General features: G+C 40.2%; 1 protein-coding gene across 1 annotated transcript; it reads left to right on the top strand.

Annotated features, from left to right (window-relative positions):
* Positions 1-1,115: 1,115 nt before the first annotated feature.
* Positions 1,116-15,837, top strand: LOC117290536 (ubiquitin carboxyl-terminal hydrolase 37-like). Its single transcript, XM_033771969.1, has 6 exons — positions 1,116-1,144; positions 1,700-1,793; positions 2,341-2,489; positions 3,146-3,274; positions 13,798-13,929; positions 14,974-15,837. The coding sequence occupies exons 4-6, from the start codon at positions 3,174-3,176 to the stop codon at positions 15,302-15,304; spliced, it is 564 nt and encodes a 187-aa protein (XP_033627860.1). The 5' UTR covers positions 1,116-1,144; positions 1,700-1,793; positions 2,341-2,489; positions 3,146-3,173; the 3' UTR covers positions 15,305-15,837.
* Positions 15,838-16,225: the final 388 nt, after the last annotated feature.

Raw genomic sequence — 16,225 nt, 5'->3', positions numbered from 1 at the left:
TTGGTGTTATTTACCGAGCTTTATTTGTTTTGATTGACTGTCTGCAGGGAAGAGGTTGAATCAAGGAAGAGGCTGAGTGAGAAGAATGCAGAGGACTTGAAGCATATGGATAAAAGACGAAGAGACAACCAGGTTATTACAGTTTGGAGAAATCTTTCCATAAAGCTTTGTCCTTTTTCTTGAAACTGTACTTAATTTTGGTCCAATTCCAATCCATCAAGTAATTTATTTATTTGTTTATTTATTTATTCACTTAGGCTTTAAAAACTTCAAAACACACAGCAACAATAAGTAGAAATGTGTAATTTTTACATTATTAGTAAAATAATTAGAGACATATCAACAAAAAGCAAGCAGAAGCCTATAGGGATTGCCCAATAGGGAACCAAATCACTATCCAGTTCTTGAATTGGTCTCAACGTTTTGACTAGCTTGCTATAGTCATCGTCAAGAGATTGACTCCGCGGTAGTGCAGTTAATTATGATCCTATAAAGCTAAAGTAGTTGTCCCAGCCAATTTTCTATACCTTCCGCCCGGGTATAGTTACAAAGCAGGACAGTTCTTTTCAGAACAAGTCTCTCAAAAATCTGATAATCTACTCTTTGTGGTAGTAGAATAAAGAAAGACAGTTCTCTAAGAACAAACTCTACCTGGCAAGTAGAAAGACACATGGTGTTACCGCAAACCAAATAATATATTGATACCTCACCATGCAATGCCTAAATTGTTTTGTACCCTTTTCACTGATGAAAGAGGTTTCTAAAAAAATAATTGCCTTGTTAGTGATTTCCAATCCATGTTTAGTTTCACCTCACATGTAGGTACTTGTGAAATTTGTGTGTAATTTCTTTTCCCAAAAGACTTTGATGCTTTATTTGTCGTTAAAAAGACAAATAGTTAATTATTTTCTGCAAATTATTTATTATGACTCATCAAAATGAACTAGGCATATCTGAGCTTTTAAGGAACTGGCGGTTCTCAAATGTAATACTGTAAAAAATTAACTATGCCTAGTGATCAAATGCACACAAAACGTGCAACTACACAGCTGATGTAAATTTGTCCGATATTTGTCGTTTATTTTAGGTTGCGTAGAGAACCCTACTGAAGTACATTCGACGAGCAGTAGCGTCTAGACAAACAGTAAGTACAGTCTTTCTTATGATTTTTCTCCTGTAGATGATCAGCGTATATTAATAGAAACATGAGTCTTTAACCAATAGTTCTTTTCCGAACCAACACTACTCATAAAGAGATTCACATAGTGTTATCGCAAAATGTTCTTATAGTTATAATTCCACCATACAAAGTTTCAACTCCTACTAATGGTGGTGGGCATCAAATAGGTGGGGGTGGGGGGTGACAAGGGGAGGGAGGGGGCACAATATCAAATGTCCCCCCATCTTTTTGACCACCTGAATCATGAAGCCTAAGTATTGCACTGTGTAAGACCAACCCTGTGTCTCGCCATGGGCATTAATCCTGGGGGCTAAGGATGACACAACTTTTTAGAAGGGTGGGGGACACTATATCAAATGTCCCCCCTCAAAATTTACCAAAGATTGCACCACAGAGCATCTAAAATGCAGAATTTTCCCGTGCCTATATCCGCTTAGGGCTTAGATGAAGTGTCATTTTTAGTAACAATACAAAGTATGAGAATACTAGTGAATTCTTTTTTTAAACCCTGACTTGCAGCTGCCCCCAAGCCGGTTTCCAATGCATCAGCTTTCTACAGTAGAGGGCGCCAGATTGCTGGTTACTCTGCCACGGATGCATTGCTACAATCAAGGTGAGTTTATTGGGTTTTTTAAAGTGGGGCCTTAAAAAAACATGTTATTTTTTATATGGCATTAGTTCTATTTGTCCTCACAACCTGATGTTGATTTCTTTAGAGCACAACAACTTTTTTTTAATTCGGGAGACTTCTCTACTACCTCAGATTAGATTCTCTGAATGGACCCTACCCATGAAATATGCTAATTACATTCATGCATGCGTACAGACCCTGTTGGTTGCAGACGCGCAATCGCGTCTGCGTCACGCACCCATTAGCCGTTTAAAAAAACAGCGCGATGCTCCCTCATTTTGCCAACCAAAACGTTAGTGCGCACGCGCTATGTGCAATTTACATATTTCATGGAAAGGGTCTATTGGGGAGACTTCTCAGTTCTGAAAAGAACTGTCCTGCTTCTTAAATACTACCTAGGCAGAAGGTAGGAAATCTACCTAGTAAGTAGATACGCATGTTGTTATCGCTAACATTGATACCTAGGTTATTGATACCCCACCGTGCAATGCCTCAAGTCCCATATTCTTAATGTTGTTTGTCCCCTCAGGCAAACCAACTCTAACGTCACGGTAAAGCGTACCCCTGGATTCCTGAGCGTCTCTAACTCAAAGAGGTTGTACCCGATCACAAGCTACCCGGCTGGAGGCAGAAGAGCATCCCCGCAGCAGTCAAGACGTCTCAGATCAGTCTACAAGGGTAGGTCATTCACACACTTAAAAAAAAAGTATTATTATTACTTTTTTACCCTTTCACCGATGTGTGTTAGCACTGTATACTCAGTACTTTCCCGATTGCTGTGGAAAAATATCACCAGCATGTTACTCGGGTGGGATTCGAACCCACAACCCTTGCAATTCTAGAGCAGTGTCTTACCAATAAGACTACCGTGACTGCCAGTAGCTAGAGGCAGTTTGAATCCTATTGGCAGCGGGTACCACAACGATATAATAGATGTTAACATAGGATTCGAACTGCCAATACGGGTACTGCATTAATATTCTTTAGCACCAATGTAACATTACCATCTATAACAATAATAACATTAATTAGTTTTTATCTCAAATGTCTCAATGTGCAATGTGCTTTTTATTTTTGCTTATTTGTTGTATTATCTGGTGTCAGTTTGTGAAAACGGAAAATGCCATTTTGCAATCTTCGACGCATGTATAAAGTTCAAAGCATCAAGAAACCATTGTTAGAAAGCTAGTTGAAAATACCCATAACTTTTTTACAGAGCTTGATTTTAAAAATGTTCATTGCTGTTTTCCCGGATTGCTACTTTTTACTTGTATTTGTGTGTCCGTTTGTAATGTTGGTGACGATTTGTCTGATTTGTGCACTTTTTCCGCCAGATTCTCAAATCTTGGTAATACGTGTTACATGAACGCCATTCTCCAGTCGCTATTCTGTCTGGAATGCTTCACTGCAGACATGCAGAATCAAGACATCATTCCACTCATGCAGAAATCAAGTCTCTACTGGTAAGACATTTTGGGCCCCTCACGATTGAGACTTGTCAGAGAAGATGTGGCGTAAACACTGGCATAACTGGGGTGGGTGGGTTGGGGCATCATATTCTTCAACACTTTCAAATAACACTGTGTGAATGTGTGCAAGTTCACACAGTGTTTCAATCCCCTACATTATGTGGACTTTTGTTATCAGGTCCACTCTTGTTATGTAGTGTACATGAGTTTTAACCCAATTCACCTAACGTCATCATCAGAATAATCTTGGATGCACCATTTTGGTGGTCAATGTAAACGTGTGTTATTCAGTGAAGTGCGCATTTTAGGCGACGCGGCATTTACACGTAAACCTATTGACCACCAACATGGTGAGCGTGGCATCAGTTGCTGCATGTGACGCGCTTGCAAGGGTTCAATATGGCTTATCGTCACATCCGAGGCTCTAACCCACTCTCTCACAATGAACACCAGAGCTTGAGTTCGGTGCACTATACTGCTCAGCCATGATACTTCTAAATCAATGTTAAAAGTGGTCGCAATTTCATAAAGCTGTTAAGCAGAAAATACTGCTTAGCAAGTTTATTTGATGAGCAAAAATTGAGTGGGGCGTCAGTTGCAACAATCCTAAACTTGATTGAATTTTGGCTGGTACCCAATTTCTGCTGAGCAAGATTGGTCTGTGCTAAGCATATTTTTGTGCTAACAGTAACAGGCTTTATGAAATGTTGCCCAGGTCTTATTGGTTCCATTTGGACACCCTGATGTTTATTAGTTAGCACATTTCCGCCGTGTCCCCCTCCCCCTCCCACTAGATGGTATTGTTCTGCTTAATATGGGACATAATTACAAGACAACAAATCAAATAATAATGCTGCATGCATTTGCCAGCGTTCGACCTTAACGCAGGTCCGTTGGCCAAATGCCAGTAGAAATCGCGGCGGACCAGCTGAAAAACCTTGCCAACTGGTCCGGCTGACCAGTCAAAAATGTCGGCAGCGGTACTACAGAACTATGACTATTTTTTTTACTATTTTCAGGCTCGAATAAAACGTAAAAACATTCACTCAAGGAGTCAAGGTTTGGGTAAAACGTAATAAAAATTACTCGAAGTGCCGCTGAACGCTGGCAGACTTCCGACGATCACACGCATATACACAGCGCAAAATCCCATCATGCAACGCAAAGGCTTGTAGTCTTCGCATTAGTTCACGTGTGGCAGAAAGCGTAAGAAATACTAAACGCTAAAGGGCGTTTCAGAATATTCGATAGCGTGGGAATAGACGCCCTCTATTGGTGAAAGTACGCGATAGCTTACAAAACTAGCTTCAATCGCCTTGACAGAAGACCACAAAGCAAAACATATTCTGTCAGCAGCATGGTCGTCAATGGAGCAGATTTGCGTGTGGGAATAAAAAGAGTCTAGCGTGTTTACGAAAAACGAGCGAGACGGTGAGGCTTCTTTCAACAAAAATTACCAAGTTAGGATACTCTGGATGAGCAAAAAGGAGTATTTAATTGTGTTTAGTAAAGTTCTTCCGTCCTGATTTTGGGTAATTTTGTTGGGCGATCTTGTTTATTGTTCCAATCCATTGGTTTTTTTTGGTCACATATAATGTGCGGTTGTTTGGGGTTTTTTGCGGGTTGATTTCAAGAAAGACCTGGGTTCTAGAATGCAATCATGTGTTAAACAAAGGCGCAGCTGTTTTTGCTGCTTTTAAAAATGTTTTTTAAATGAACATTTTGTTCACAAAACAGACGCCGGCACCGACCATTCCATACCCATAATTGAAAAAAAATACTGTCTAACTAGTATGCTTCATCATGGATGTTGCAACTTTTTTGATGTTTACTTTTTGTTGGGGGTTTTTCTGGACGAAAGTGGGAAGATTTTGGGAACTTCGGTACGATGTATTATGTTTATGAATACTTATACTACAATAATAGGCAATGTTTATACATGATAAAATAACTCGAGCGATCGCACGTAACCCTCAACCACAGTAGATTTGAAGGCAGTACATAAAAAGTTAATGATATTTTAACAGTCGGTTTTAAAGTGTTTTTGGGTGTTTTCTTTATAGTAAAAACACTATTTTTTTTTCTTCATAAAAAAGTTCTTCTTACTTAGGAATACTTTTATGTAGAGTGCTTACAATAAACTGTGGACTAAAAAAAACTACTTAAATAAAGACATTTTAAATTTTGCTCTGACAAATAATTTGACCTGTTTTTAAATTAATTTTAATAACATTGTTATTACATTTTTAAGGATAAAATACTCTAACATTAATGAGCCCTCTTACGAACACAATAACTTGGTACACATAAATAAAGTATGGCTTCCAGTGCAGTTAAGTTTACGTTGCAATTCATGTTGAATTTTGAAATAGCGACGATCGGAAATCGAGCAGTTGGTATACAACAGTATACTATTAGTTAAAAAAAAAATAGCATAAAAAATTGATGGACCAGTCAAAAACCTGGCGGACCAGTGAAAAATCAAGCCAACTGGTCCTGCTGGCCAGTTGAAAAAAAAGTTGAGGGCAACCCCTGTTTGCTCTGCAAAGCAGTTAACACGGACAGTTTTGTGAAAAGTTTTGTGACTGTTATGAATCTCCCTGTCAAAATTCTTTTGTTTTAGGTGTTGTGATCTTGCTCATAAGTATTGATATATCGATTACTGTTACAGGGCCTTGGCTCAATTGCTATGCGCCAAGCAGAGCAATCACTCAGCGGAGAGCATTGGGGTGTATCTACGTAAAGTGAAGCAAGCTATCTCCACAACGGCAGCTCGATTCTCATGATTTATGCAACACGTAAGTTATCAAATCTGCATTATGTTAATGGTGCTGCTTCAGAGAAAATCTGCCCTGGGTTATTGTACAATCAATCAATCAATCAATCAATCAACCAATCATTCAATCAATCAATCAATCAATCAATCATTCTACTGGTGGTACGCTCGTACATCGTGGCTGGCAAAATTTTGGTTTTTGAGCGTCTTCGGACCTACTGTATGTATCGTAATTATTACCATATATTGTAATTATGTTGTAGAACCCTCAGGACTATCCTGGGGATTTTTCTTATATATTTTGGTGTAGTTTTCTTGCATTTTTGGTTGTGGCATCGGGTGATCTCGCCCTCACTACCCCAACGGCACCATGAACCGGGGTGGGAGAGCGAGGGCATACCAGCCCCGGACCAACAATGGACATTCCATGTATACCAATAGTCAACATTCTAAAATGAGCCGCAACAATGGCATAGTCTTTGATGTGAGAGAGAATGTTCCGATTTCAACTTATGTCAATGAAATGGCTAAAACCCTACCACCCGAGACGATCCTCTATGCATCCCGAATAGCAGGAAATCGTGTAGCCATGTATTTTAACGATAGAAAACACGCCGAAGAAGCTGTTACACAAGGTATGGTTGTCAACAATTCTTTGATTTATATTTCACCGCTTGTACGTCAAACGACACGATTAGTTTTTTCCAATGTGTATCCTGAAATTCCAGACCATATTCTAGAAGAAAACATTAGCGATTTCTGTAACATTGTTTCACCCATCAGATCCATACCCATTGGAATGAAGGAAAACTTGGCTCATGTTCTATCATTCCGCCGCCAAGTGCATGTTTTTATAGAGCCAAATATAAATATCCCTGGTCATATTAACATCGCTTACGGAGGGGAAACTACAGGGTTTTCCTTTCCACAGATTTTGTTAAATGTTTTGCCTGTGGGGAACATGGACACACACGGAGAAACTGCAAGAAACAGAAAACCGCAGCATCAGACGACACCGAAGATGACGGATCACAGGACGAAAACCCCATCAACCCCAAACCCATCTTCATGCACCGAAACAAATCTGACCCAAACATGCCAAAACACCCACCGAAATCAGCTAGAAACCGTCAAAACCAAGCTACTAATGACAACGAAGAACCAAAAGCTCAAGACGAAGCAGGGGTACGACCCCCCTCCTCACCCCCATCCCCCACCCAACCCTCATCCCCCACCCAACCCTCAACCAAACCCAACCCCAAGCCCTCTCCAATCCCACCCATACCCCGCCCCCTCAACTCTAACCACACAAATCCCCCAAGCCCCTCCCAACCACCAACCCCCTCACCCAATCCAGACCCACCCACTACTCCAGCATCGGTGACTCCGCCGATCCCAAAAGCTACAGATCAATCTGCTTTTGTCTCCATCTGGGAATCTCCTCCTGGACCATCAAGGGAGACGTTCTCGGAAGTCCTGAGAAAACGGAAAAAGAAGACCCCGTCTCCACCCAGTCAAGGACTTTTTACCAAACTGAAGTCCGACTCTCCTCCGAAAAAGACACTAAAACCACCAAATGATGACCTCACAGACACACCATCCCTCACTCAAGCTCTTGATGGTGATGATGGCAACGCTAGCGACGTCTCCCATCAATCTCAACTACCCCCAGATGCAACACAGGAGAGCGTGGATATGAGTGACATCGAAACAGACGACACGGCATCCATCCTATCCGAAACCAACTCGCAACCCAGTGAGTTAGAGTGCGAAGAAGGAGACTTGTCCATCCCCACAGGCCCCCTCTTGCAAAAACAAATGACAGCATTTCTGAAATGCGTAAAAGCACGCAGAAAACCGGGTGAAATCGCCAAAAAGTTCACTGGCGATATCCCTGGGCTTGTAAAACAACTGAAACCCCTGCGTAGTTCCCCCCTCCTAAACAGAAATATGCAAATGAGAATCCGCAAACTTGTCAAAGGTCTAGACATAGAAGATGTGTCACGCCTGATCCCAAAATGACTCTGATGAACTATTATCTGTTAGTCAGTATGGCGTTCTCTCTCGTATCAATAAACACGGGAGGATGCTCCAATCCGACTCGTAATTCCTCATTCCATGAGTTCATTAAACAGTCTTGTTTTAACCCTGACATAGTCTTCTTACAAGAAGTCAATGATATGCCTACCTCATCAACTGTGTGGAAACATTGGCAACGTCAAATCAATAGTACTCAAGGCAAAACGAGGGGATCAGGCGTGGCTACTCTTGTCAAAAATAATATATCTGTGCTTAGTCATGCTGTTCTTTATCAAAGTTACGCTCTTTACACTGAAATTGAACTTGATTCTAATGTATATCATCTGTATAATTTACTTGTTTCACAGGGAGACGTAGAGGCAGGAAAAATGTTGGAAGCTCTGGAACGCCACTGTGAACAGCATGATCGAGGTGAAATACTTATAGGAGGTGACTTTAACTGTACCCACTATCCCTCTCTTGACCGCCTTGCTATCACTCACGAGAAAAGGCACAAAAAAGCCACCACCCTGTCGAATCTGGTCAACAAAAACACTCTTTGCGATATTTGGCGAGAACGCAACCCAGAACAAAGGAAATACACCTGGCTCCGTACTAACAATATAGCTGCCGGGACTATGTCGAAAGCGAGGCTTGATCGCATATACCTACCTTCGCATTTGGCTCCCACTGTTTCTAAATGCAACATAATCCCTTGCAGCCTGTCAGATCACAGTGCAGTCAGTGTTGCCTGTAAATCTAGCTCACATCGTCCCAAGGGAAGCGTCTACTGGCACTTTAACAACACTCTCCTCCAAGACGAAAACTACAAACACATCATCTCCCTGTTCTGGACTAATTGGCAAACTAAACTCCCCTCTTACCCTGATATTTGTACTTGGTGGGACATGGGCAAAGCCCATATCAAAAACATCACTCAGACCTATGGTAAAAAATGTGCCAATGAAAAACGTGCTCTGATTCAAAAACTTCAGAATGACATTGATGACCTTCAATCCTCCCCCGATCTCAGCCCAGATATGAAACAATTCCTTCTCGATCAGAGAAATGCTCTCAATAACATATACAAACAGGAAGCTCAAGGAGCCATGGTTCGCTCGCGCTTTCAACTCGAAAGCGAGGGTGACTCATGCTCAACGCTCTTTTTCAATCTGGAAAAACAAAACTCCTCTGCCAAAACCCACCACGGAATGCGATCAAGCAATGGCATTGTCACAGAAGATCCGAGTGAAATACGCCAGCATGTCCATTCCTTTTACAAAGACCTCTATTCTCATGTTCCCACTTCCCAAACTGCGCAGAATTACCTTCTCAAGAACATACCCACCCTTGATCCCGCCGATTCTGAAACATGTGATCTACCAATCTCAATTGAAGAATTGGATCAAGCCGTCAAACAACTCAATAAAAACAAAACCCCTGGTCTAGATGGCCTCACCAGTGAATTTTACCTCTGTTTTTGGCCTATGTTAAAAAACGATCTTTTTCAAGTCCTGCAGAAAAGCATTCAGCACCAATCCCTTCCCACATCGTGCAGGAGAGCTGTCATTACTCTCCTGCCCAAGCAGGGGGACCTTCAGGAAATCTCCAACTGGAGACCAGTCTCCCTCCTAAACACTGACTATAAAATTCTCGCCAAAGCGTTGGCCAACAGGCTGAAAAATGTCATCGGCGACGTCGTTCACCTCGATCAATGTTATGCAGTTCCAGAGCGCTCCATTTATGACAACATCAATGTCATAAGAGACAGCATCATGTACGCCAACCACTCTGACCTGCCTCTCGCCTTGTGTAATTTGGACCAAAAGAAGGCGTTCGATAGCATTGACCATGACTACTTACTCAAGACGCTGCAAACAATGGGTTTTGGTGAGCATTTTGTTTCCCTCATCCGTCTTCTTTACACGGATGTCCAAAGCACAGTCAAAGTCCAGTCCACGCTAACAGCCCCACTCCCATTTGAGAGAGGTATTCGTCAAGGATGCCCCCTCTCAGGGTTGTTATATTCCATTGCTATCGAACCCCTTCTTCATACCATTAGACGTAACTTGCAAAATTATGGTATGTCACTTCCGGGTTCCGACAGGATCCTGACTGTTTCTGCTTATGCAGATGATGTCACAGTTTTTGTTTCATCCAACAAAGGATTTCAAGTATTGAATGATATTTACACTATTTACAGTCGGGCATCGTCTGCTTGCCTTAATCTTAATAAATGTAAAGGGTTGTGGGTCGGAGCATGGATAGACAGACAAGACCAACCACTCAATTTTCTCTGGAACAACAGTGATGTCAGATTTCTTGGAGTTCATCTGGGAAACACAGAAACTTCTAGACAAAAAAACTGGAAATTGTGCAAAGAAAAACTGAATAACGCTCTTTCGAGGTGGAGTGGTCTAGCAAGGACCATGTCTTTCAAAGGCAAAATCATTATAGCCAATCAGATAGCTGCCTCGAAATTGCTGCATTTTCTCGCTGTTCTCCCTCTACCAGAACAAGTTTTAGATGAACTCCAGGAAACTCTCATCAATTTTGTTTGGTCTCAAAAACGTCATATGCTCAATAGAAAAGTGCTTTTCCAGTCCCCATTGAAAGGAGGACTTGGTCTTGTCTGTCTTAAATCCCGTGTGATGACTTACAGATTTTCTGTTCTTCAGCGTTTGTTTTGTAAAAATAAACACCCTGCCTTTTATTTTCTTATCCACTATTGTCACATGTATCGTAATCTAGGTCACGATTTTCAACTCTTTTATACCAATCTTGAAGTGAAATATCTTACCAGTCTCCCCGTTTTCCAAGCAGAAATTCTCAAAGCTTGGATCACATCGAAAGCCACCACGAGCGTACCACCTGCCTCTGTTAATTATGTTGTGAATATGCCTATTAATAGTTTGATTTTATGTAGCCATGGTAACAAAAAACTTCTCTCTGGTCGGCTCCTTTCATGTGGTGTCACACTAATCAGTCAACTACTCGACAAGAACGGAAAGTGGATCTCAGCTGAAGACGTTCAAAAACAGCATCGGATGGGACTACGCCCGCTTTCTTCAAGAACACTTGCAACAGAATTGTCACACATAAGACAAACCTTACGAGATCTCTTCCCCAAACTCTTCGACAAAAGGGGTGCTACAACGACTCCTGACGAAGGAACTGAGTCTTTTCTCCACTTGAACTTTCCAACACCTGACATCAAAATCAACGACATCAAAAGTGAATCCAACTTTCCCTCCAAACACCTGTACACAGTCTTCAACAACGAACTCAATACTCTGCCGGACAACCCCCGAACCCCTTGGCACAGGGACATCCTGCAAATGAACACTACAATACCGTGGACAAATGTTTACAAATCACTCATCTCCAAGAAAGAGGGTGATGTACAGTACCGGTTACTGCATAAAATTCTACCATCGCAGGAAGTTCTCCACTACATCGACTGCAGTTTGCCAAAAACGTGCGGCTGGTGTGGACCATCAGAAAAAGGAACTCTGCTACATCTCTTCTTCCACTGCCCATCAATTCAACCAGCACTCAACCTTCTGCATCGATGCATCCCACAACTACTTCCCACAATGACACTAACTTTCGAAACATACTGGTGCCTCATCCACCACAGCAGGGGCCGACCGAGAGAAAACGTTGATTTAGCCAATTATTTAATTGTTAGCTTCAAAGCTAGTGTTTACTGGTTATATGTTCACTCCAATTTCAAAGACTGCCTTCACACCTGGAAATACCGTATTAAAAGTAAAATCATAATAGAGTACCGCTACTACCAGCTCCAGAACAATGTTCCCATTTTCCTCAAGAAATGGGGTCTCTGCAACATGTTCAAGATCACCGATAATGCCATTGAATGGACTCTGTAATTCTGTTTTTATTCCTTGTTTACCTTGCCATGCTATTAAATGTATTTGCTTAAGTGTTAATTTGGGTGTTATTTCAATCCCAGCTACTGATTTTTTTTTTACAGTTATTTATTGTCTGTTTAATGTAACTTTTTAGTTTCTATGTTTTTGTAAATTCTGTATATTTTGTGTATGAATAAAGTGTTTGCTTTGAAAAGTAAAAAAAAAGTCAATCAATCAATCAATCAATCAATCAATCAATCAATCAATCAATCAATCAAGCTCTATCAGGTTCCACCTACTTTGTATAATCCAGATTAGCCGGCAAGGTTATTGAAGAGCAGATATAGTCCAACCTTGTCCATTTTTTATTAATAAGGTATATGAATTCCACTCCCACTTGTATTGTTTTTTTGTAAAGGTTGCTTATGAAAGGCTTATATTAAAGAGCCATTAATATTGCTGAGTATTACATTGTTTCTTGCTAGAGTGTTGTTAATATCTCAGAGTACATTTGGTTGCCGGAGTGTCGGTACGAATATCAGAGTAAAACACCTTTTCGCAAATACTGGGGTGCGTGCGTAAAGCTTGGAATTAGGTGCATAGTGGTCTAGCTGGTGATCAAATTTTATCCATATCTATCCCACAATGCACCTCATTCAACAGTCTGCGCTTGCGCAGTGGTATTTGCGAAATGCATCTTGCCATATTACTGTTAAATGAGCAGTGGTGCCATACTTAACTGCCTCAAAACTTCTGCGTGACAATAGAATATTGTCAAAAGGAAATGCACTACAACAAAGTAATCCAACTAACTCTTAAAGGCAGTGGACACTATTGGTAATTACTCCAAATAATTATCAGCATATAACCTCACTTGCTAAAGAGTAATGGGGAGAGGTTGATAGTATAAAACATTGTGAGGAACGGCTCCCTCTGAAGTGACGTAGTTTTCGAGAAAGAAGTAATTTTCCACGAATTTGATTTCGAGACCTCAAGTTTAGAATTTGAGGTCTTGAAATCAAGCATCTGAAAGCACACAACTACGTAATTTTGAACGATATATTGTGTATTTTGAATGTCTTTTTAAGCACGAGATCCAAGGCAATATCTATTGTAATCTGTACATGTATTGAGAATGTTCTCCTTTTTGGATTACTTTCGGCTCTGCCTCAAAGTTCTCAAATGTCAGAATTTTTTTCCCCACATGACAAGGTAGACTGGACTTCACTCAGAATCGACTGCACCTCAATAATTCTGTGTTAGCGAATTCATTTATATATCTTATCTAACGCTTTTTCTATAATTTTTTATTGTTAATGACTAATGTTTTATCTTTAAATTATTCTAATATACATCATAAACTCTTGATGTCACTTTTTGTAAACTGAATAATTGTTACCGGACTTGTTGTTTGGTATTTTTTAATAACACCAAAAGGAAACAAAAATAATGTGATTTTTGGAGAAGTTTCCTTCTCTATAAAAGTAAATTCATTGCCATACTTTTTCAATTTTAAAATGTTAATTGTCACAATTCAATATTTGTATCAATTGTTTTAAACTTTTCCATATTTCAGTATTTCTAACCCTATCGGGTCGATCCAGGTTGAGGTATAAGGCCATGTCCAAATTGGCGACTTTGGCTACAGCTACGACTAGATCAGTGCGTCTGTCAGTGTTGAAGAATGGCCGTAGCTGTAGCCGAAGTCGCCAATTCGAACACGGCCTAACTTAGAGAGGTTTGCGGTGACAACATGTGAATATCTCTATGTGACTAGTGTTGGTTCCGAAAAGAACCGGTGGTTAGGGACTCCTATTAACGATTGTTATTATTGGTCCATGTTTCAGTCATTCTAACCCAATCGGGTCGATCCAGACGGCGCTGGAGCAGTTCTTCAGAGAGGAGGGTATAGAGTATGCCTGCGGAGAATGTGACTGCAAGCATGCTATAGTCACGCATAAGTTCACTAAGCTACCAAGGTAATAGAAGTTTTTGTTGGGATGTGTTTTTTGTGATGCTGATTGGAAGCTGTTTGTTGCTGTTTTCTTAGCAACTAGGCATTCAGCTGAACTTTTACATGTGACTTATAATGTATATTTCTTTATAATTTTGCCTATAAATCAGCATTTAATGGACAAAACCCAATATGAGTGCCAGTGTCTTTAAAGATTGATAATATTGAAGAATTATTTATTTTTGTCATTTACAAAATATTGTTTTTATATTGGGTTATAGTAGCCCTATTTTGTACCTAGATTGAGGATTTATATATATATATGTCTTGCCTTATTAAATACCTTTGTTCATTGGTGTTTGTGCATGTTTTTTCATGCCCTGATGTCCATCTGTGTATTGTTTTTTTTTCACCAACTGTTACCACTGTGCAATTATCCTAGTATAATCCTAGGTGATCGAAGTAACAGAACAGCAAACCCTGTTTTTTTACCTTCATTTTCCTCCTTGCTGAGAATTTCATGTTGTCAATAGTAATGATAAATTGGAATAAGAGTTGTCTTCAGAAAACCTTTTCCAATTTATCATCAATTGCAAAGCTTTTGATGGCAAATTGGTCCAATGGTGCTCAATCAAAGGTAGTGCTGTCTTTCATTTTCACTTTTTTTTCTAATGAATTGATAAATTTGTCTTCGTAAACCTGTTTAAATTCATCATTGTCACTTACAAAGCTTTCGAATGCAAATTGGTCCAATGGTTTTCAATCAGACATGTTATGTCTTTCATTCTCGCCTTTCCAAAAACCGCAACCTTACAAACGGACACTGAAGATCGCAAGAACTATGTCTCGAGTCATTCTTAATTTCTGCAACCGTTATAAATTATAAGTGGTGACTGATTGTTTTCCAATAAATCGCAGAGCAAACCTATCAGCTTACAGAAAACATTTTCCCAACATGTATTCTCCTGTCCTTGTTTGATTATTTGATCATTCATCACCTCTGTCCGACCTGTCAAACCAAATGAGTTTTCTGGACTTGATAGTGGGGCAATTTATCTTGTTCTTTCAGGGTAATTATCATTCATCTTAAGCGCTACAAATTTGACGCTGACGCCTTCCAGTACTCCAAGCTCCGTCGTCGCATCCTCATACCCAGGTACTTGTCCGTCCACTACCACTGCACCAAGGAAACCCAGAGTCCAACCTCTCTCCCAAAGTCATTAGTCAACGGGACGTCATCTCCAAGGCCACAACAACTCAATGCCGAGAGAACTCAAAGGTTGTCCCTCACAGCCCCGTCGACGAGGGAATCTAATTGGTCTGCAAGGAGCGAGTCGTTTAAGCCCTCGCGCTTCAGTTTTACGCCCACTGCGCCCCTCAAGGAAGAGGCTGAACTATGACGACAACAGGTACTTAAATATTTTCTCATCATCGATGTGATTTCATGTCACTCAATAACTATTTATCTACCAGCCTAATCAAGTCAATGAGGTTAGGTTGGGTTTTTGTTTTTGGTGTTGCCATGCAAAGTTCAGAATGTAACTTTTGCACTGACCGTATGCGAAGCGTGATACATTGACACTCACAATACTCAGAGTGCAATATGAAAACTGTGATTGGGTTATCGCCTGATATCACACTCTGGTTTGATTGGATTATTAGTGCATACTGGAAGGTAATATAGTAGAAACAATAATACATGGCACCCTGAACTAAGATATTGACAAAATGGAGAGCCCGCCAACACAGGGTTAGCAGGCCTGTATGCTTTGTTTGTGAAAGGGCACCGGCACCAAGGCATTTTTCCCTTGGTAATGGTGCACCTTATGTGGAAATTGTAAATTACTGGAGCATTTCAAAGGCAATGACCAGAGGGGCAATCGCCCTCGTTACCTTTCGTGAAGTATAAGGCCTTGAGTGCTGGTACGTTAATTTGGAGTTCGTTGGTTCAAATCCTGCTCCCGGAATCATTAAAAAATTTACCTGATCGGTTTCCCTTGTGGTTTATTATTTGATATTATACATGTACATTACAAGACTTAAAATTGTGGTTTTAATTGATCGTTGTTCATATTGTATACTTTTGTTTGAATATTGTTGAACGTTGATAAGGCATTAATATTTCTTGTTTATGAAATGTTTCTTATTTTGGTTTGTAAATTTATAAACATATTTTTCCCTCAATACTATTTAAATGGATGTTTTTATCTGTCACCCTCATATTGAAATATGCTTTTTTCATTCATTGTTTTCTTCCAGGTTATTTTGTTAAAATTCAAAACCCATTGCAGACTTCTAAGTTGTGTGTGTTCTTATCTGTC

This window comes from Asterias rubens, chromosome 5 (assembly GCF_902459465.1).
Source record: "Asterias rubens chromosome 5, eAstRub1.3, whole genome shotgun sequence".
In the NCBI taxonomy this organism is placed as follows: domain Eukaryota; kingdom Metazoa; phylum Echinodermata; class Asteroidea; order Forcipulatida; family Asteriidae; genus Asterias; species Asterias rubens.
The sequence above is the reverse complement of the archived record's forward strand: the minus strand, read 5'-3'. Positions and strand labels throughout refer to the sequence as shown.

Bases quoted from the DNA above. Each gene is read 5' to 3' on its own strand.
- LOC117290536 (XM_033771969.1), top strand. From the start codon at position 3,174: ATGAACGCCATTCTCCAGTCGCTATTCTGTCTGGAATGCTTCACTGCA. The intron at 3,275-13,797 runs GTAAGACATTTT...TCCATGTTTCAG, and splicing joins CAGAAATCAAGTCTCTACTG to TCATTCTAACCCAATCGGGT. The intron at 13,930-14,973 runs GTAATAGAAGTT...TTGTTCTTTCAG, and splicing joins AAGTTCACTAAGCTACCAAG to GGTAATTATCATTCATCTTA.